The sequence below is a fragment of the Quercus lobata genome, chromosome 4 (genome assembly GCF_001633185.2).
Source record: "Quercus lobata isolate SW786 chromosome 4, ValleyOak3.0 Primary Assembly, whole genome shotgun sequence".
Classification (NCBI taxonomy): domain Eukaryota; kingdom Viridiplantae; phylum Streptophyta; class Magnoliopsida; order Fagales; family Fagaceae; genus Quercus; species Quercus lobata.
This window is the reverse complement of record NC_044907.1, coordinates 69,958,483-69,982,736: the sequence shown is the minus strand read 5'-3', so window position 1 is coordinate 69,982,736 and position 24,254 is coordinate 69,958,483. Positions and strand designations below refer to the sequence as shown.

General features: G+C 34.8%; 1 protein-coding gene across 1 annotated transcript; it reads left to right on the top strand.

Annotated features, from left to right (window-relative positions):
- Window positions 1-16,041: 16,041 nt before the first annotated feature.
- LOC115987513 lies at window positions 16,042-16,742 on the top strand. Its single transcript, XM_031111082.1, has one exon. It carries the CDS (start codon window positions 16,127-16,129, stop codon window positions 16,628-16,630), a length of 504 nt encoding a protein of 167 aa, XP_030966942.1. The 5' UTR covers window positions 16,042-16,126; the 3' UTR covers window positions 16,631-16,742.
- The last annotated feature ends 7,512 nt before the right edge of the window (window positions 16,743-24,254 follow it).

Here is a 24,254-nt window from a genome sequence, read left to right as displayed (position 1 = left end):
TGCTATTGGTTTCATTACCATTGTGTGATCCTTGACTCCCTTTTGAGATGGATAGGTCTCAATCCCTAAATGCACCTCCATATTTTGATGGTAGTAATTATGCTTTTTGGAAGGTTCGCATGAGAGCTTTTCTGTGTTCTATTGATGAATCCGTTTGGGATGCTGTTGAGATTGGTTGGACCAGACCTGAGGCAGCCAAATCCACTTGGGATAAGGCAGCACTTGCTGCATCTAATGCTAACAGTAAAGCACTCAATGCTATTTTCTGTGGTGTGTCTCCAGATGAATTTCATAGAATTTCTCACATTACCATTGCCAAAGAAGCATGAGAGATTTTGGAAACCACCTATGAAGGCACGAAGAAAGTGAAAGACACCAAGTTACAAATGCTGACCACTCGGTTTGAGGAGCTCAAAATGAGTGAGGATGAGTCTTTTGACTCTTTCTATGGGAAGCTAAATGAGGTGGTTGTCAGTAAGTTCAACTTGGGGGAGAAAACGGAGGATTCAAAAATTGTAAGGAAGATCCTTCGATCATTGCCGGAAAGTTTTCGTGCTAAAGTGACAGCGATTGAAGAGAGCAAGGACTTTGATGACATCAAAGTACAGGAGCTGGTTGGTTCTCTGCAGACTTATGAGATGTCGCTGCCCAATCAACGGAAGAGTAAATCTCTTGCTCTAAAGACCATTAATGAGAAGGTGGAAGATCGAGACTCATCGGGAGAAGATGTGGTTGACAAAGATGTTGCATACCTTGTCAAAAATTTCAGAAAGTTCTTGAAATTCAAAAATAATGGCAAATTTGGTGATAAAAGAAAATTCCAAAGTTCTGGAAGGGAGAAAAGGGAATTCAAAAAGAAAGATGGAAGAGAATCCCAACCCACACAAGGTGTCACTTGTTTCGAATGTAACGGGCATGAACACTTTAAGAAGGAATGTCCGAATTATTTGAAATCGAAAGGTAAAGTGTATGCCACGACTTTGAGTGACTCGGATTCGTCTGACTCAGAATCTGAAGAGAGTTGTGATGGAGAGGGGAACTATTCGGCTTTTATGACTATTGCTCATGTTTAGTCTTCAGATGAGTTGAATCTGCTTGTACGAGACCTTGGAGAGCATAGTGATGATGAATCACTAGGAATTGTTGAAGAATCAGATGCTGAAGAAGATGAAAGCACAGCAAATCTTCAAGAGAATTATAACTCACTCTTGAAGAAGTCGAGTGAGTACACAAGGGTGGCCAAGACTGCTGTGAGAAAAATGAAGAAGGCTGAGGAGGACTACAAAAGTCTCCTAATCCGATATAGGGAGGCCAAATGTGAGATAGAAACACTGAATGGTGAGTTATCCGAAACTTACACAAAAGTGAGATTTCTTGAGAATAAGGTTGTGCAAGCAAGTGCTAAAATAGAGAGGGTTACCACCAAGAAGCCAGATGATGTTATCTCATCTCAAAAGAGCTTTCAGACAAATCCGGATTGGGATATACCGGAGGAAGTAGTTCATCTGGAAATGTCACTAAAGAAGTGAAGTTTGTAAAGGCCAAAGATCCAGTTGTAGCTGACCTTACTAGTGAGAAGCTCGAGGTGGAGGAGAAGAAGAATGTGATGAACCAATGGATGCTAAATCCTCGTAATCAATCTGTGGGCAGGTCTGAATCTCGTGCCAAGTCACACCCACGACCACAAAGAGGTCCTAGAGCAACTTATGTGTGTCATTATTGCGGACTTCAAGGGCATACTCGACCAAATTGCCAAAAGCTGAGAGCAAAGAATAGTGCAACTCCTCAAAAGTCAGGAGGACCTAGAAATGATAGAATAATTTGGGCAGGTGATCAATCTAGAGATCAAAATGGTGATCCCGGAATGATGAACGTGATGAAGATGATTGGTGCATTCACCAACTGCTTGGAAAGCTTCTCACGAAGGTTTGAAAGCCCTAACTCTCATACCCAATCCTATAAGGAAATCACCCCAAACGCAAGTGACGTGTGGGTGAAAAAGGGTACTCATGCATAAGCATTACAACATGTCCATGCATTAATACTTCCTATGCTTTGTGACAATGTTTGTTTGTTTTGCTTGCTGTTTTTGCTGTTGGTTGTTTACTTGTCTACTTGTGCATATTTTTAATTTTGTCTTATCAATCTTTTTATTTCTTGTGTCAAAAATCCAAAAATCACATAAAAATTAGAAAATCAAAAAGCTTGATTGACTTTGTTGAGTTTTTGTCTCAAAACTTGTTTTGCCTTGTACCTTTATGCTAATGGCTTTTTGCATTTTCGAGCATTGCTTGTTTTCATGCACTAATATCACTGTGGGAAAAATCTTGAAATGTATGTGATTGTTGTAAATAGATCTTCAAACTTGCCATGAATGATTAGTGAATGGTTATGTTGATCTTGAGACATGCATAGACTTGTGTCTATATATTTTCCCACTATTTATTTTTGTTTTTGCTAAAAAGAGCTCACCAAATGTAAATCTCCAAATGAAAAGAGATATTGAGCTGCAAAAGCCTGTCGCACATTCTAGTATTCGACTAGGAAAAAGGGTAAGCGACTTTATATTAAAGAAAATGTTTATTCAAAAAGCCAAAAACTTGTTCATTAAAGTGAAATGTCAAATATCACTCTCACAATGAGAGGTGATTTCCTCAAAAGATCAAAAAGATCAAATGTTATGATTAAAAGTGGAGTCAAATGTAAAACTCCAGGTTAAGTTATCAAGTTTTGTGGGAGGTCATATATACATATTTCTATAATTGAGATGGGTCACATGATCTAGTGCTAATTGTATATGTCTTGGTTGAATTGATCATTGAAGCTTCACATTAGACTAAGGACTATCTCATTGTTGATATCCACACACAACACACAAGTTTATGTTCAATAAATGTCATATTCATTTGTGTGATTGTACTTGATGAAATGTGTTTTCACATGCTCAATCTTTGTTAATTCAAGCACAAAAAGATTTTTGAGTGTTTTAAGTGTTTTTGGAAAGTATTTTGTTTGAAAAATCTGAAAATTTCAAAAATCCAGTTTTGCCCTGTTTTGGCGGCTCAGTCGCGGGTATGTCAAGTCGCGAGCCTCAGTTGCGTCTTCGCGGGTCATTTTTGGCGACTTGTTCGCGAGTGGAAGGTCTAGTCGCGAGGGTTACTCAGAGATTTTTGCAGCTCAGCTCGCGACTCACTCGCGGGTAGACCTTCCAGTCGCGAAAAACACTTAGAAGAATTTTTCAAATTTTTGTCTTTGAGTGTTTTGGCGGCTTGAACTGGCGACTGTATAGCGACTTAATCAAGTCGCGAAAAACGCGTGTTTGGCAGAAATAGGAGCAGTTTTTAAATCTTTTTCAGTTTTCCTTCAAACATTCGTGACTGTTCATCTTCTCTCTAAACTATCTCCTTCCCAAACACTCCGTGAATCCATTTTCAAATCTCATTGGTGCTTCATTTCTTGTCCAAATCATCAAGAACAGGTATGGGTTTTGCTTTCTCAATCTCATTTTCCCTATTTCATGGTTATTTCTATTACCGTTTGGATTGATATTGTGTTCGAAACATTTCTCTCTTTGTGTGATGGGTATGGCTTGTTTTGTTTGCTATTGTTTTCATCTGTTTTTATGTTGAGTGGTCTCAATGTGCTTTTTCATTGTTCTGATATTTGCCTGTTGTTGAGACTGAAAACCATTTTAGTAAATGGGTTTGGTACTTATTTGACTTGCTCATTTCACTTGCTTGAGTGTTGATGTTGGATTTCGGTATTGGGTTACTGAGTTTTTATGATAACATAATGTGTGTCTCAACCATGTGCTCTAGTTTGGATGCTTTGTGACTTCATTTTGAAATATTTTCCCTTGTTCATATCTCTTGTGGAATGTTTTTATGTTATCTGTTCGAATGCTGTATCTGTTTGCATATCATGGTCATGGTAACCTGTCTCATTGACAGTTTTGTTAGTTGTTTTGTCTCTCTATGCCTTTGTGCACTATCACCATTTTGCTGCACCTGTCATTTTGTGCTCCTTTGTATTGTTGGAAGTTTGGTTGGGTCTGCACTATCTTTAGTTTGGATTTATGTATTGAAATTTTTTATTAGCACTGAATCTTGTTGACATTTATCTTGTGTGGTACTGTTGTTGGTTCTTTGTTGTGGGCCTGTTCTCTTGCAGATGTCTCGTCGATCTTCCAGGGGTAAAGACATTGTTGATGACGATCCAGCAACACCAGTTGCTAAAAGGACTCGCCTAGCATCACAGGCATTTCAAGACCCCAATGAGGATAGATTCAGAACTCCGCTTACCTCACACGTCTACTCAAACATTTTTGACAAGTCAACTACTATAGTGGAACGGGTGGTGGAGTTTAACACCTTAGGGACCACTTTTATCCCTCGAATCTTTGAAAAACGAGATTGGGCAAACTTGTTCGGGAACTTTGATGATCCAATGGATGAGCTGGTCAAAGAATGCTTCTCCAATGCAACTGATCTTGGAGTTCAACTCGTTTTCTGGGTCAGAGGAACAGAGTTTAGCATTTCCTCAGACTCCATCGCAGATCTTCTCGGCATCACCAGACCTCAGAAGGTGGATCTTACTCCTTACGATGAACGAACTCCAGAGGTTGAAGAAATTCTACAAATCCTAGGATCCGTTCATGAAGTATCCAGTGCAGGAACATCCATCAGCACCGCAAAGTTTGCACCAGAGCTGACCACACTGAAGTTAATCATGTTCACCAATCTCTACCCACTGTCCAACACTACATTCATCAATCTTGGGAGAGCTCTATTCATTTGTGATCTTATTACAGGAGCCCCCATTGATATATGTGCTCACATCTACTACACCTTGAGGAAGACCGCGTGTAGAACTGCAGCTCGAGGAATTATTCCATTTTGCAGTCTCATCATAAAGCTCATTCTTCATGAAGGCATTATTCCTCCTGTAGATGGAAAAATGTTGACCTGTCAGCGTCCCATTTCCATGTTCACTCTTCAAGCTAGCAGAAGTCACTCCTCTAAATCACCAAGGAGTGTTCACATCTCTCCGGTTACTCCATCTGTCCCTGAATCAGAGACACCTGCACATACTACATCTACTTCGCGTGCTGTTCCTGAAGCTTCACCGGCTAGTATTTCGCAAGCACAGACTGCTCCTCATACTGATAGAGTCGACAGTGTACTTGAGCATATTCAGAAACGCATTGATGAGATTGTGGCACTTCTCTACTCCACAAAAAACCATGTCCAAATACGTCTTGAGACTATGGAGAATCAGCTAGATGCTATTCAACAAAAGTTGGACGAGAGCCTTTAGCTATTCGTGTCAAAAAGGGGGAGAGCATTCAGCAAGGGGGAGAAAGTTCAAAGGGAAGTGTGCATAGTGATAGAGGGAGTACTCACATACTTTTGTTTTAAGAGTACACATATACTTTTGTTTTAAGTCTTATCCTCTAAACTTATAGGTTTAGGTTTATGTTTGTTGAACTATTTAATGTTTTTATGGGTTTGATACACTGTGTTTTTGGTGTATAGTTTGTTTCTAACTCTTAACCTATAGACTCTTGGTCTAAACTTTAATATATTTTGATGATGTTATTCAGGAAGTTTTGTGTTTGTACCCATGTGTTTTTGTAAGCTTTTAGGGTTAATGTTTTATGCATAGTTTGTTGGCTTTATGGTTTGTACCTTACTTATTGCAGCCTTTATGCTATGTTGAAATCAGTACTTTAATCTAAATGTCTTGCATTTTGGTTTATGTACTGTCACTCTTGTGCCCTTGTAGGATTGTTCCTAGATACCTTGTGTATTATGCATTGGTTGAGTGTTGAACATACAAGTGTCTTGCCTTGTGCTTGTTAACTTGTATGTCCTTGTGTTCATTCCAAGTGTGAATGAGCACTGTGATCACTACCTTGTGGTGTTCACTTGGTTGATCAAGCCATGGTTTGTTTCTTAACTCCATCTTTGCTTGATCACATTTTGCCTGTTTCATATGCATTTTATGATTTTCTGCTTACAATGATCATGGTGTATTGTTGTGTTTCAGGAGTATTATGTTCATATGATTCAAGTGCTTCGCAGCTTCTAGAGTTAGGTGTGAGTGAGTTTTGTTCAACTGTTCCCAACACACATGTTAAGTCTAGAGTCTGTTTTAGGGTTTTGTCACAGAATAGCCAAAAGGGGAGATTGTAAGGTTGAATTTATTCAACCATCTAATTGGCTTTATTCCGTGCCAAATTTGCTTGTAATTCAACATTTAGTAACCCTGTATTTAGGTGGGTTTGATGTAAGGGTAGTGAGTGAGATAGAGTGAAGATTGCTCAAGAGTGTGCAAGAAAACAAAGACTCGCGGCTGGGACTCGCGGGTGACTCGCGGCTGCAAGCCGCCAGACGCAACACACGTGCCAAGCATGCTGGAAGATGAACAGTCATGCTAGCTGGAGCACTATAGGACAAAACAGGACAACTGGCCATACGGTTATCTCGCGACTGGATCTCGCAACTTGGTCAAGCCGCGAGGTCAAGCCGCAAGCCACCCCTATTTTGTAAAACCTGACGTTTCACATTCCTCTCCCACTCTAGTATAAATACCCCTTTTACCCACGATTGCGAGAGAGCTTCCAGAGAGAATTTTGAGAGAGAAACCCTAAAGAAAAATAAGATTGATTTACCCACAATCTATACCTTAGAGTCTCTTCAAATTCCTCAACTCTCTTCCTCTCCATTGTCAAATCCTTGAGAGACATTATACCAAACCTGGTTCTTACCATTATCACTATTGTGAGAGAGCTGTTTGGATTTCTGGGAAGCAGTTAGGAAGGAACCAATCTTCATTGATTGATGCTACGGTCTAGTAGCAGAATCCGGGAAGCTAGAAAAGAAAAAGGTTCGGCGCAACCTCGTTGGAGCAAGAAGCTTGGAGGGCTTAGGTGCACTGGGTAGATTAGGCTTGGAGGGTCTATTGCTGTCCATGTATCCCAACTGTATTTTCTAGTGGATTGTTTATCGCTTGGAGGGCGGCGGAGAGGTTTTACGCCGAGAGCTTCGGTTTCCTCTTCGATAACACATCGCGTGTTGTCTTTGTGTTTGCATATTCCTTCCTCTCTATCTTTATCTTTTTATTATCTGCTGTGGATTATGTTTTGTTTTGGCTTAGATAGTTTTTAACCAATTTCATATTATAGCATATGTTAAGTTTCCGCACACTAATTATTTGACATATTGCTTGAATTGATTAAGTTGTAATTTGGGGGTCTAAACGTTCAAAGATGTTTATACACGTTTTTGAACTTTCATATATAAAGGTCGACATATATAAGCCTCTTGAATAGGTGTTGAATATATGAGATAATTTATTGCCTATTTATATATAAGAGAAACATTCTATATATCCATCAATTAAAATAATTGTTTATTTAAGAATGTCCCTCATATTGTACAAATAAAAAAGAAGATTTAATGGATTAGTAGTATAGTGAAATTAAATGATTATTGAGTTATTTATTTATTTATTTATTTTATTGTTCTATATTTGTGAATATATGTGTCGTTGTAATATGTTGGTGATCTTACTTTGAAAGTAATAGAATCAGGAAAAAAAAATTTAAAGTAGAAGAAAACAAGATTTTAGTGGCTCGCTCAAGGGAGCTCACGACCTATTTGAGCGAGACCTTATTGTAACATGTGTAATGTTTAGGGAACCACTAAATAGCATGGTTTTTAAAACTGTATAGAACTGGTCGGTTGAACTAGTTCAATCGGGAATCAGATATGAAACCGGTCTAGTAAAAACAGTAAAACTGATGGTTCAATTGTGAAAATCACCAGTTCAACTAGTAAAAACCGAAACCGGACTAATTTTTAGTTCTTTGACCGTTTCGGATGTTAAAACCATGCTAAATAGAAAAAAGAATTGATTTATCGGCACTTAGTAGTGCTTAGTCAAGCGAGATCAAACAGATGACAGGCATGAACATGCAGGGACAAGAGAGCATGACTAAAGGCTCACTCGAAGACCGCTCAAGCAAGTTCATGAAGCTCACGCCGTCACGCGAGCAAGATAGTTACAAAATGTTATTTTTGCATTCCAAACAATGGATTCTGAGTCATTTGGGTTCTTAATAGCTAGCAACAACATTTTTGAGGGGTTGTATTAATCAAAGTGACCTTTTAAATGTGCCTTTTCATTTGCAACCCTTCATTAATTATAAATAGTAATCTGTACTCAATTAGTTATAGATTTTTGAGAGATTTTATTGCTTTTAAAAGCATAAAAAGTTTTGCCCCACCATAAGAGATAAATTTACAAGATTCTCCAAGATAGTTACGTGTAGAATCTAGACTTGGTTGTATCCCTGAGTTGATTTACTTGGAATCCATTAAACTCAATTGAGTAGGGGAAAATATCATCTTAAGAAAAACAATTGATTGTATCTTTAAGCCTACTTCAACTTTTTGGTTTTTCCATTAATTTCTCCTAAAATTCTCAACAAGCTTAAGAATATACTTATGAAGAATTGGAACTAATGATTTCAAGAGGCTTTCAATAAAATCTAAATCAAAATCCCACCTAAACACACCATGTGCACCAAAGCGTGCGTTGTGTGGTCATACATTTGGGTATCACATTATCAACCCCTCATTATTTAATTACTTGAGAGCCCACTTGTTTCCGGGTCTCATGTATGTTAGAGCATATCTTCTCAACACCCTACATAAACATGCGACACAGATGTTTATACTTTGTTTTTTTTTTTTTTTTTTTTTTCTTTATTTTTAAAGAGATGTTTATACTAATTGATATCATATATTCAATCAAGCCCCACTTTCATGATTCTCAGTATCATATTGTGTTCAAAAGACTTTTAACCAGCTCACTTTAAGAAACCTGCATTTAGTAAGATCTTTGATATATCTGATTTAATATTGTAAACTCAGATGGTCCAAAATTACTCTTCCTTTTTTAATCAGAGTTTTACTGATCTATGAGGACCGCACAAAAAGTGATAATTCTTTTCTATCCACTATACCCTATCCCTTGTAATGCTTTTTCACAAGATATCTTTCTTAATGTACATTGACAATGTATTATCACCACTCTTTCACATAAAAATCAAGGGTGTAGCCGTGTAGGTATTATGAATACATTATGAAAGTGACACGAATATTTCTAGTATAGGTATGATTTAATCCCAAGTCACTACAAAAATGTTGATTTTCTGAATTGGGTCGAAACCAATGAAAAACGTATGAAAAAAATCCACATAAAAGATTATTTTGAAATTCAATATGAACCTCAATGACCTTTGAAGCATACACCATCGAAAAAGAAATTTCTACGGTCTTCATGACCCTTAAAACAAATACTTTATCTTTATTGAGTATCTTTGAAGCTTGAAAAAGTTAAAAATTACCCTTAATAGATATCTCGAAAGGTCAAAAGATTTAAAAGTATAACCCTTGATAAATGATGTTATTTAAGGGTCTCCCAACCCTCAAAATAAGGGTTTTCTTTTATAAAAAAAAACAACAAACATACACAAATACTTTAAGGAACCACATATACTTCAGAGATCTCTTGCATATTGATCAAGGACTTTACAAGTTAAATCTTAATACCGTCTACCTTTTAAGTCCAAAAAAAAAAAAAAAAAACTTAATACCCACAGTTCTAATTTTTAAAAATCTAATGACGATAACTGAAATTAAATTAAGCCTTACCATATGAGAAATTATTTAGACAAAATATATTTTCAAGATAATTCATTTATTGATTCACACAAACCCCACAAATGATATGGGTTTTAATAAAAAAAATTCTTGCTTCTAAGATTCAAGGTTCAAATTATCATGAGTCATAGAGAATCTTTTATAATTCAATTAGTACCTCTCGGTATTTCTAATAGACACATTATGGGGGTCAAACCTCTCTCCCCATTATTGTAAGTATAAAAAAATAAAATAAAAACCTCATCATGAGAATGAGATTAATGAAGTTAGGCTATATTTACATAATAATAATAATAATAATAAAATCTCTTATTCAAATCTTATTAAAAAATTTAAGCAAAATTTAAGGGGGGGGAAAATCCTACATTTGCCAGGAGGGAATGGAATGAAAAGGAAATGAATGAAAATAATCTATATATGTATATATATATATATAAAACCGAAGCTTTTGAAACTTTCACAATTTTCCACGTAAGCACATTATTAAAAAAAAAAATAATAACAAATAATAAAACAAAAAAAAAAAAAAACCATAACCAAAGATAAAACAAAAAAAAAAATGAAAATGAAAACACCTGATTGCCTTCTCTTTCACTACCCGACTGCCTTCTCTTTCCCTTTCACGAATACTGGACCTTCCTCCCACCTTTCTACGAGCTCTTCTCTGCCTTTTCCTTAGCCCAATTCTCTGCCTCTTCCTTTCCACGGCAACACCCAACAGGCCGATTCTCTGCCATTTCTTTTCCACGGCAAGACCCTTCCTCCCACCGGACCTTCCTCCCACCTTTCTACGAGCTCTTCTCTGCCTTTTCCTTAGCCCGATTCTCTGCCTCTTCCTTTCCACGACAACACCCAACAGGCCGATTCTCTGCCATTTCTTTTCCATGGCAAGACCCAACGATCCGACCCAACAGACCGATCCTCTGCCTCTTCCTTTCCACGGCAAGACCCAACGATCCGACCCAATAGACCGATCCTCTGCCTCTCCCTTTCCACAGCAAGACCTAACAGCCCGATACCGATCCAACCCAACATACTGATCCTTTGCCTCTTCCTTTCCACGGCAAGCCCATGGCTACAAATGCCACCATACCTATATCCACTTCGCTCAGTTTCCACTCTTCCCCAGCCCATGGCCCAACGACTATGTCGGTCGGCAATGCAACCGACCCAGCCCGTCGAGACCGGCCCAAAGGTATTATCTTATAAACCTATAATATATATATATATATATATATATATTTCTGAATCCAAACTCTATATAGATTAGGACTCTATAACTATATATATATATAAACCTTTCACAATGCTTTTTTTTTTTTTTTTCACGGCTATTCAATTTCTAGGTATGCTTTTATTTTTTTCACGGCTACTCAATTTGTGTGGAAACTAAGCTATAGATTATTTTTTTACCCCAGCCTATTTTGTATTCTATAGTTGATTGAATTGTAGTTTTTGTGCACACACTTAGATAAACAATTTAACTTTTTTTTGAATTTTAGTTATATGTTTTTGTATGGAAACTGAGCTATTGGTCAACTTGAATTGTTTTTGTGTGGAAACTGAGTCACGGGTTTGAATTTGTTTAGTGGAAACTGAGCGAGGTGGAGTTATCTGCTTGCTTCCTGATAATCTTAGCGAAATTGTTGTGGAGTACGTTGAGGTTAGTTATTCATTACATTGTTCATACTGAATTTTTTTTTTTTTTTTTTTACATTGTGTTTAAATCTGCTTTTATGCTTGGAGTTTTAATATCATAGTATATTGTAGTGTTCTGTTCACAAATTTGGATTTTTTGAATCTATAATAGTCTCAAGTAGTACCAAATACCAATCCTTATATTTTTAATAAAAAAAAATCAAATAGTATCATTGTGTGTCAAGAGTTTTTTTTTTTTTTTTTTTTGTTGGGTGTATATATTTGTACATAATATTGATGTTTGTTGGCTGTACACATAGTACTTACATAGTAAATTAAAATGAGTATAATACAAATAAAATATATTCAAAATTGAACTAATTAAATCAATTTGCAAAAATGCAACATCACTTATACAACTGCAGAACCAACTTAGTCAGTGCATTAAGAGATTGGTACTCAAAATACTTAGAAAAGGGCCATAGTAAACTTGTGAGCACCTTTTCATAAGCTAAACAATAGTTCCCAAGTTGGGGCCAACATTCTCCTTTGTTAAATTATTTAGCTGCACAGAACATATTGTAATTGCAAACATTGAGATGAATGTTCAGTAAGTTTGCTATAACTATTAAAATTTATTTATAAGAAAGAATAAAAAGAACTAAAAAAACTATAAAAAAAACCATTCAGGAGACCCATGGGTTTCTCATGACAAGTGGAACCAACTCCTATTCTATACATTATTAGAAGCTACAGACTCATCATTTAAAATGGATTTAGAGGAACAAATGTGAGCAATCACATTGATAAGGTTTCTCATCCCATGACACATGGCCATTAGGATTTTCTACCATTATTTATGAAGGCTGCCATTTTCATTAGCATCCCTTTTCAGTTACAGACAGAACATAATGGAACAATTCAATGTCCATTGGAAATGCAAAAACACCTTCACCAAATGTAGTCAGTTCAACTTTAAGTGCTGACAACAGAAAGAAAATTAATGAAATGATTATACGAGAATGTTGTAACTACTTCTGGATGCGCTCCCTTTTAGTGGCTATTGGTCAATTTGAATTGTTTTTGTGTTTTTTGAATTTTAGTTATATGTTTTTGTGTGTGGAAACTGAGCTATTGGTCAATTTTGAATTGTTTTTGTGTGGAAACTGAAAGCGAAGCGTACAAAAAGCTGTGTGGTTTGAAATCATGTTAGCAAACGGGCAATTACTACTGGCAAGAAAGAATTCTTCATTATATATTTTTGAACTCAATGTAATCAAAGGATGGATTGTGTTTTGAGCATTCTGGCATGTGGGATTGCATATGTTGTTTTCTCCCTTTCTCTTCTCTCCTTTCTTCTTCTCTTTCTTGAGGTACTGTTTATGGATACTATTCATACAACCCCTAAACACTATAAATTCTCTCCTTTCCTTCTTCCATTCAACCCCAAATCAAGCACTTTCTTTATCTCTCAAAACCATAAAACCCACATACTTTCTTCTACAAAAAAAAAAACCATCAAATAACTCATCAAACCCCCTTTTAATTCTTAACACAATCTCATAATCCTTGCTTCAAAAATTCTAAACCCTAGATCAACAAATTCACCTAATCCTAAACCCACTACAAGCACACATGGACAAATTTAATTTGTCCTATGTCAACTAATCTGTTGGCTGTTTTTCCGATAAAATACCACGTATTCATTTCTTATAATGGCCTGAAGAAGCATGTCAATCAGATTTTCATTCCATTATTGCAAGGATTTCCACTTTCATCATGTTTATTTAGGGACAGAAAGTAAATTCCTCACAGAATCATTCTTTTAGGCACAATGAATTCAATTCTAAGTTTGAAATTGACCTATAGGAACTAGGCTGAAGGCTATTGCACATAGTAATGGAAGATACATAGGGAGAGACAAATATATACTTTAGGGATTGTGCTTCCCAGTTTTTTCCCCTCTTAAGTAAATGTTTGCTGGTACTTTAAGAGCACATTGATGATGCTAAATTTAAGCAAGTATCTTTTTTCATTTGTACTTTCCTTTCCAGCTTTTCCCCCTCTAAGTAAATGATTTTTGTTCCCGTTTATATGACAAATTTGAATTGGATTCGTTAAGAAATTGAGTCCTTTTACATTTGAATTGGATTCGTGTACTAATTATTGTCAATAGACCTGACCTCCTCATCTCTCTCTAGAAAAATTTTGCAATCAAACTAACTAGAAATAAATTTTCAATAGAACTAAAAAGCTCTTCGCATGTTATACGTCTTTTTTTTCTTTTTCTTTTTCTTTACATTGTGTTTAAATCTGCTTTTATGCTTGGAATTATTCATTCATGATACCTACCATGGATTGGCCAACTTGTAGGAAAATAAGCTTGCCTTGAGAGAAACTTTATTGAAATATGCACAAAACTTACACATTTATATATCTCTAGCATTCATTAATGCAATATTTCAATTAAGAGGGTGATTAAGGAAATTGTTTCAATAAGTTATCTGCTGAATCAGCAATAAACAAAAAAAAATTATTTCCCTGTGCACTTTTGTTTCAGCTTGAGCATAGTATATCTGCTGCATATTTTAGGAAGAATACTTAAAACAAACAAAATAGTTTATTTTTACTAAGATAAAAGAAAAAGAAAAATATATAGTACTTACACAGTAAATTAAGATCAGTATAATACAAATAAAATATATTCAAAATTGAACTAATTAAATCAATTTGCAAAAATGCAACATCACTTATACAACTGCAGAACCAACTTAGTCAGTGCATTAAGAGATTGGTACTCAAAATACTTAGAAAAGGGCCATAGTAAACTTGTGAGCACCTTTTCATAAGCTAATCAAATAGTATCATTGTGTGTCAAGAGTTTTTTTTTTTTTTTTTTGGCTGTATATATGTGTACATAATAATGATGTTTGTTGGCTGTACATATGTTTTTGTTATTGGCTTCTCACAAGAGTTTGATAGAATTCCTAAATAGTGTTCATATGGTTGTTGTTTTAAATCTGCTCTTATCATTGTGATGAAGAAGTTGCTGTATATATATTTGTCTTCTATTAATGAGTTTTATGGTTGCTGTTTATTATGGTCTTTATTTGTTTTTGTTTTGTTTTTATTATGGTTGCTGTTTATTTTTAACCCCAGCCTATTTTGTATTCTAGAGTTGATTGAATTGTAGTTTTTTGCAGACACTTAGATAATCAATTTGAATATACGTTTTTAAATAAAATGAATGCATTGAATATTTAGTGGAAGACATGAAATAAATGAAATTGAAAAATAAGAATGTGCTACCAGAGAATCGATGCTAAATTCCAATAGCTAATGTCACATCATTTGGAAAAAATTGGTAATTTTCCCGTGCATCGCACGAGTTAGCGACTAGTAATTTTATAATATTCTTCTCTTCCCTTGTTTGGGAGTTTAATGGAAAGAATGGAAAGTACATTATTTTATTTTGGAGTTTAAGTGGAAGGGAATGAAATAGGTAGGAATGAATATTCATTCTTCTTTATTTTGTTAAAACCTCAAATTTTCATTCCCCCCAAAATTGGAAGGAATTGGAGTGAATGAAATTAGATTTAATGATTTTTTTTTTTTTTACTAAAACTCTCAAAATACATTTATATATTCAACTCTTTATTTTAAAATAGATCAGGTGTAATAATAATATTATCATAAAATGATTTCATTTTTATTTTTTATTTTTATGTTACTCCCAAATAAGGTTACATATATTTCATTCATTTCCATTCCTTTATTTTAAAACATTCAAACAATATTATTTAATTCCATTTCATTCCTTTATTTTTTATTCTTTTTCCTTACTTAAATACATTCAATTTCATTCTATTCATTTTCATTCTTTTACGATTATTCATTTCCATTCCACTCCACTATTTTATAAACTCCCAAACGAAACCTCAAAAAGTGGAGGCAAATAGCACAGGCATTAATGAATATATGATGAACCTCCGTCTTTTATTCTGTCTTATATTAATGCATGGGAGATATTTAAGCTATGTATAAAATTGTTGCTATGTAAATACAACTATCATGTTGAATAATAGTATTTTCCCTTTATTAAGAACAATACCATATTCCCATTCTTGAAAAATAAAATAAAATTATGGGTTCTTTTTCTTCCTTGGATTCAACGGCTCAAAGTGATGTCCACTCTCTGGTATGATTAAGGTATCATAATTGGAATTGGGTCCTCACACGTGGCCATACTGGCAGCGACAAGTCACAAACTAACAATGGACTATCTCTTCTTGCTTTATTGATACTTTTTTTTTTAGCTAAACCCTTGCTTTATTGATGTTTCATTTGGTGGAGGATATATTGTCGGCACTCTTTGCCGTATCCTCTTTGGGTCAACAATCCCTTGCATTAATTCTGGATCTTGCTTACTTGTGAAGACGTAGTTGATAGCTAGAGTGGACAATTTGAGATTTTTATAATATTATTGCCAAGATGTCTTCAATCATGGAATTCCAAAATTGCTTGCGGTCCCATTATGTTTTTCTGTATCAAGTTGATATGATTTTATGCATATCATTCATATATTATTCCATTATTTGGTGCACATGTGTGCATAATTGGCTGGTCCATTTTGCCTATATAAAGGCCTACTTCCCTTGAGAAAAGTCATTGTGACTCATACATACACAAAGCTTTATACTTGCTATAAACTTTCATTTTCTTTAGCTTCTTTCTTCGCTCCAATTTTCTTCTTCCATATGGCTTCCCCAGTACCTGCTTGTGAATCCAACATAGTTGGTAGTGACATCCAAGAGATTCAAGTTTCAGAAGTTGATGGTGCAATCCTAATGTCCCTATTGGAAGAACCACAAGCCGAAGAGCGTGACGAGGATCGATTAAATAGCTTAATCAGGTCATTAGAAGCAGAGATCAAATCCAATGCAATGGACAGTCACGATTTTAGCATGGACCCTGATTTCCTTGCGGAAGATGGTCAAGTTTGCAGTGTAGGACAGGATGTCGGTCATGATTGCTTGGTCTCACACGATCAACACGGCTTTGGACGGATAGGTACGGTGCCAGAGACTTCATCACCCAGTGATGATATGAATTGGTACATGGACCTTTGTGAAAATGAGATGGAGGGTATTGCTGAAGTTGGACTCAGTGATTATTCTCATATGTATTATGGTGTTTCCTTAGAGGAACAAGGATACAGATCATTGTGGCAAGAAACATATGATACAGTTATGTTCAATTAGGCAGTGCTATGACATGTACATTTTGATTTTAAAGCTTTGGAAAGCACTTTCCTTTCTTTTTTTCCCAATCTATTCCAATTTAGCTATTGATGATGAAAATTTTCACACCCCATTTTCTCTTCTATTTTGATTTCTCTCTGCTTATGTGTTATAGAAGCAGAAAGGTCAAGTCAACAACTTAACTACAACTATGCTAAAACACCCATCTAATTCACATGAAAAACTCATCTGCTTGCTTTAATATAACCTTCTTTTATATAAGAATGGATCCCACTATGAGTCTTATGAGTCTCATATATGGAACCTACCATATACGAGAGAGACTACACCTAACAAACTAAATAATTTCTCATAATTCATCATTAGATTGCAACTTGTACAACTCACAAAATTCCAATGAACTAATGTTCATTGAACAAAGTGACAAGTTAACACATGGAGCTTGAGAACAACTAGGTAGCCATGGTCCGGGTTTGGGTCAAGTATATGCAAACCCGACCCGAAACTTTTATCTATGGATACCCTGATTCCATTACTTGTTAAGTACCGGTATCCGATTATCACCCAGATGTTTACCCATGAATAACCAGACCTAACCCAAACCCAATTTTTTTTTTTTTTATTCTTTAAGTTAAAAACATCATTTTCCATCCAAACCTTTTTAACTAAAATCCAATTTTTCTTAATATTTTTTTTAATGGATGTATGAAAATAAACATTTTTCACCATGGAATCAATGCTTAAAGCCATATCAAATGCATAATCCAGAATAAAAATAAAAATAATAATAATACTTACAACCTCTTCATTTTAAGTTGAAGACCCTATGACTATAATAGTTAGGGGGGGAAAAGCAAGTTCTAAAGACCATGTGGAATAGAAAAAATGAACAAATTTAAGATGCCTTATCCCAACTAATACATTATAACCACAGGTCTATATATAAAAATTGTTTAAAGGCAATAAATATACCTTATGCTCTGGTATGTAAATAATAATTGGTTACCAACTCAACTTTAACTTCACCGACACTAGTGGGAGAATAAAAGTCTTGACCAAAAGCCTGGAATTTGGAAATAGTCCTTTTTCACCTCATTTTTTTTTTCATTGTCTTGGTAATTAAAGTCTCAAATATATCTTTCTCAAACAGACTAATTAAAGTATCTACCAAACTGATTTAAACTTTCCATACAAGTGAAAGTCAAATTCATGTTATAATTGCAAACAAAAATTCAATTAAGCAAAAGACATTTATGTAATTAGTAGCTAGACATGGCAAACGGTTGGGTCGGGTCAAGTCAATCAGGTTGTGGATTGGGTCGGGTTAATCCGTATTTTTTACATAATTTTTTTTATAAAAAATAACATGTATTTGCCATTTGGAAAGTCATGCAATAAATTACTTGATGTAAAATGCATTACTTTGAATACATCACTTATATCAACAATGAACTCAGTTAAACTAATTAGTACTTATTCAATAGTTTTAAAATTATATAAATCCCAACATTGCTAACTAAAACAAAATAACACAAAGATAAGTAAAACAAATACACAAATTTTATTTCTACACAATATTAACATCCTAAAATATAAAACAAAATTACAAATGACTTATTGAATAACTCATTTGACAAAGATAAAATACATATAAGTAAAACAAATAATTAGTACTTATTCAATAGTTTTAAAATTATATAAATCCCAACATTGCTAACTAAAACAAAATAACACAAAGATAAGTAAAACAAATACACAAATTTTATTTCTACATAATATCAACATCCCAAAATATAAAACAAAATTACAAATGGCTTATTGAATAACTCATTTGACAAAGATAAAAACATATAAGTAAAACAAATAATTAGTACTTATTCAATAGTTTTAAAATTATACAAATCCCAACATTGCTAACTAAAACAAAATAACACAAAGATAAGTAAAACAAATACACAAATTTTATTTCTACACAATATCAACATCTCAAAATATAAAACAAAATTACAAATGACTCATTGAATAACTCATTTGACAAAGATAAAAAAAACATATAAGAAATTTACAATCTTAAAAATTAATTTTATAATTTATTATCAAATGTGGTTGGTACTCTATTTTAATTTGAGAATATACATTAAAGTTTGATTGTTTACTTATTTATACATGGTCTCTTTTATAAATATCATATCATTGTTAAGCAACACACACTGTAGGAAATATCATAATTTATTTTGAAAAGTCGTTTATTTTGAACATAAATTGTTAAAAAAATAGGTCTAAGCATTCATAATTTATGCTAATTTGATACTTTGACTTCATTATTTTCACACTTATGAATATTTTTCACACATGTCTACAATTTTAAATCTATGTTTTTAACTCTATTGTAACCAGATTATCTTGGCATGTACTTTGCCATTTGATATCTAAAAATCTTTATTCATTACAGAATGCTCAACTATTTATCTTTCAATTCATTTGCATGCAATTATGTAAATGTCTCAATTGTTTCCTTAAAACTCACAACAAACAATTAAACCAATATTGTCTTAATTTTATTATTTTTTTACTCAAAAAAAAAAGTCTTTAAAAATGGTTTGCGTCACGAGTCGGGTCGCGAGTCAGGTCACAAGTCAACCCATTTTTGCTTCGGGTCAAAAAAATCGGGTTCGGGTCGAGTATTTTTCGGGTTAGGTCAAGTCAGGTCAAAAAATTCTAATCCATTTTGCCATGTTTAGTAATTTTTTTTTTAGTAAACAGTAATATTTATTAGAATACACACGAAAATAGTAATACTAGTGTTTTAAACTAGGTTTATAATATATTACTTAATCATTATACAACTACAAAATGGCCTAACATTTGTAATTGTAGACTGGAGTTATAAATAGCGAATATTAGACATACACAACCAATGTGGGATAAATATGTCTAGTAAACAATAATACTTATTAAAACACTAATTTATGTCTTGCTATTAGTTAGACATAAATTTAAGGATTTTTTTGGTTAATTAATTTATTAGAAGGAGAAGAAGGTCCATTAAAATTTCCTATACCATTGACTCCATCTCTTTATACTGAATTATAGTTTTGGCAAGATAATAAATATTGACTTTATATATATATATATATATATATATATATATATATATATATATTCCCCTTTCAATCACTACATTTTTGTAGAAAATTTATGCATGTATAGAGGCTTAAAAAAAATATGTAATACAAATAATATTTAATGATGTTTTAAATGTTATTAATTTATTTATTTTCTTATTGATTTTTTTTAGGGTATTTTCTTATTGATTTGACTATCAAATCAAATGGATAGTAAATAGCCTATAACAATAACGTATAGTTTAATCATGGTAAAAAAAATTGTAATATAATTAGTAACCTATTAAAGGAATTTAAAAGTAATTGTTGATAACATTTTTTATGGAAATATTTTCTTTAATAAATATTTTGGTTTCGGTATAAGAGAGAGAAAAACAAGTTTTGGTTTTTATTTTTCAAAAAAAAAAAAAAAAAAAAACATAGGTCAAGTTGGGTAATACCCGTACTCGATCCAAAAAATTTGGGTAAATAAGGATGCCCGCACCCAATACTCGAATACCCTAATGGATTGGTTAATACCCATACTAAGTGGGTTGAGTCGGGTATCCATTCCTAAATGCACTACACCTTGAGTTCTAAGGATGTGGCAGGGCATGGAGAATGAACTTTAACCTATAAAAGGAATTGTAAAAACTAGAACTCATGGTTTCCATTTATAGAAAGAAAAAAAAAAAACTATCAAACCCTAAAATGTCAATACTCCCATTGACTTATCATCCATTTAACCATGGGAACATCATCAGCTGGTGCCAATTGTAAGAAGCAACAATTGTGGCTTCCCTTAAAGAAAAAAGTTATATGGTTTTGACCTAGTCCACAATTGGAAACTTTCATTGGAACAAAGGACCCCCTCAAGCACCAAGATGACTTACAAGAAACCTTTTACACTTTAAAAAGATTCCAAATGAAGTTGATCCCAAAAATGTGCTCTTTCAGAGTATTGTCAGGAACTTTTCTAAGATTAATGAGATCCTAGAGAGGAGTTAAAGCCAACATTAAAAAATCAAGGCCAACAGTGGCGACACCACGTTAGGCTCAGAGTGTTCCCAAGAACACCCTGGCCTAAAATATATATATATATATATATATATATAATAATTAAAATCTTTTTATTTGTTTACCCTTTAAAAAAAAAAAATTAGGAGCACCCTTCAATTAAAAAAAAAAAACCCAAAAAAAATTTTGAACTAAAATCTTTAAAAAAAAAAAAAAAATTGTAACAAACCAAGCGGCAAGCCCACGGATTCTCAAAAAAAAAAAAAGGACGACAAGCCCAACAGATTACAAAAGTAGCAAACTCATGGATTCTTAAAAAAAAAAAAAAAAAAAAAAAAAAGGAAAACCAAAACCCAATATACTAAAATCAGAAACCAACGAACAGCCAAACACTAATAGATGTTGAAGAAAGAAAGAAACCTAACCTAAAGAAAAAAAAAACCTAACCCAACGGATGGAGAAGGAGATCGCCAGATCGAGCCTCAAACTCGACTCGACTCAACGGAGAAGGAGATTGCCAGATCGAGTTACTCGAGCTCCAGAACAGGAACGACAGACGGCGCTGCCCCTCAGCCTCGACGTGCTACCCTCCCTCAACCTCAAGGTATTTCATTTTCATCTCTATCTCAGTGTCTTTGCTCTTTATCTGAAGAGTGAAGAATGAAAGTGAAACTTTTGCCTTTTGCTATGATTGTCTGTTTTTGCCTTTTGTTTTTGCTTAGCTTTATAAATTTTTATTAATATTTGCCCTATTTTAGGAGTTATCCATTGGTGTTGGTGTTGGTGTTGGTGAGATAAATTAATTGTCTTTTAGTGTTAGTGTTGGTGTTTGTTGGTGAGATACAATTAATTGGCTTTATCTAATTGGCTCTAGTCTTGTGATTGGGAGCCATGGGGCATTGGGGCTTGTCTGTTGAATTGGGGGGTGGATGGAGGCATGGGGCCGGGGTAAATGCACATGGGGATGAGGTGTGTGGCTCAATGGCTATGTGCTAGCATAGTACTGCAACACTAAAAGAAAATTATTTAATTAATAAACAATCATTTGTTAAATTATGTTACTATGTTAGGCTAAACAATAATTAATAATTTTAATTGGGGGAAGCAATTAATAAACAATAATTAATAATTTAATTAACAAATACATTATAAAAGACAAACAAATTAAATTATGTTAGGCTAAACAACAATTAATAATTTTATAATTAATGAAACAATAATATAACAAATTATAGTTTATAAAAGACAAACAAATTAATGAAACAACTAAACAACAATAATTAATAATTTTATTAATATTTCAAATGAATTTATAGTTTATTGTTTATTCTTTTGCTAGAATGATGAACAAATATTTGATAAGAAAACCACGTAGAAGGCAATTGTAAATTTTATGTATTTGCGTGTTTTTTTTTTATTGTTGTTGTTGTCAATATACAAAATTTTCTTTTTATTAGATTGTGTAATTTATACTTGTTGAGGAACACTCTTAAAAAAATTCTTGGAGTCGCCACTGAAGGCCAACCTCAATATGGAATCTCCTCGAATGACCAAAGAAGTTTAAAGTCTTACTGGACATGTTGCCAAACTGAATAAATTTTTCTCTCAAGCAACTAACAAGTGTATAACCATTTTTAAAGGTTTCTCATGACATTCTTAAGCAGAAAAATGAATGTGTAAAAGCATTTGAAGAACTCAAAATCCACCTCTCTTGTTTAATCAAACCTAGCCAAGTGAAGAACTACACCTCTACTTGGCTTAATTCCCATTTGCAATAAGCTTAGCCCTGATCCAAGAAGAGCAAGAGATACAAAATTTAGTGTACTTCACCAACAAAGCCTTCAGGTGAGTATAAGAGTGATATTGTGGCATTGAGAATCTCACCTTTCTGCTCATGAAAGAAAAGCAAAAGGTCCCAAAATACTTTTGTAAGGACACGATTCGTGGCGGACCGTAACAGTGTCGGGTTCGCACGTGAAAAGATCCTAACAATATCATTTGTAGAGCGTGGGTTTGGAAGGCTAGGCCTTGATCGACAGGCAGTGGGTTTTTTGTGGTGTTTATACAAGGTTAAGTTTTCCTTCACCCCTGGAGTCTTTCTCCTGGAGGTGGGCTGGGAGGCTTTGGTTTTTGGCCATTTTTCCCAGCCTCTCTGTTGGTGCACCTTCCTTTTTATTATATAGTCCATCTTGGCTGATCCTGACCCTCCACTTGTAGGTCAGGCAGGAGCTTATTTCTGTATCCATCCCATCAACCGTCCCGTCTAACTTTCTATTAGTTGCATGGATCGAAGTTTACACCGTCCAGACGTCTTTTCTCATTAATCAGCTCTGGGTTTTGGCAGGTGCATTTACTGAAGAGAGGACGCATTTTCCTTGGTCCAATTTCACACCCTGCTTCCCTATGGGCCCCATTCCGTTCACATCCCCTTGAGGGGGCTGTTTGGGGATTGCCTACACCATGGTGTTAGTCTTCCCATTGAAGCTCTGGAATGCCGAGGACAGGGTAAGTTCTCAGCCGTTCCCCTTGCTACCTCGACCACTGATCATTCGTCTTCGGCAAGATACCTCCTCGGCACGGGCCCTGGGCCCAGATAGAGTTTGGGCCGGATTGCAGACCTCTCAGACCCACAATAGCCCCTCAAAATCCTGCTATCCGTCCCCTCGGACGGATAGGAGGGTTTTGATGACATCAGGGATCTGCCAATGCCTATCAATCCTTGTCATCTATCGATTCCCGAGGTTTTTCACCTGCCCAAGGCACGTTCCTAGAGCCGTTGGAAGGCGAAACGTGGCCTCATTAAATATGGGCGGCTTGGTGCTTCCCACGTTCAACGGTGTGATGGAAATCGGACGGTGGTGATCTCCTGGCCTCTTTGGGCGGGAAAAAGGGCGTGCAGTTTACCCTAGAAAGTATAAAAGATTTTTTGGAGATAGATCCGTCTCTCCAGTTCTGTACTTAAGAGTTTTAGTGCGTGTATCCAGGGTTCATCTGAACTTCCGCCCAAATTCAAGTCTATCTCAAGCACATATAGTCCATCCGAAGCGTAATTCTCCTTTTATGTAAGTTCCCTACCTCCATTAACTCGCGTTTTTTCTTTTCTGAGTTTATTTCTCTTTGGCTCCCTTTCTTTTCCGTCGCGGGTTAGGTTTGTTTTAGTAAATGACAAAGGCGACTAAATTGAGATTGAGGAAGTTGGTCGATACTGAAGAGGCGATGAATAAGTTCATCGTTGATTATAGGATTCCCCCCAACGTGAGTCTGGAGCATTGTAAGATGGGGGAATGGCACATTAAGAGGGGAATGGGCGCGGTTGTAATTCCCGTCCTCGCCTTTGTAGAGGGAGGTATGAGAATCCCTATGGGACCAGTGACGAGGGGTTACCTCAGGCATTTCCGTTTAGCCCCTACCCAGTGCGCCGGCAACGTTCTTAGGATTTTGGGTTGCGTGGACGCTTTAAATGAGAAGATGGGTTTAAGACTGACCCACCATGATGTAAACTG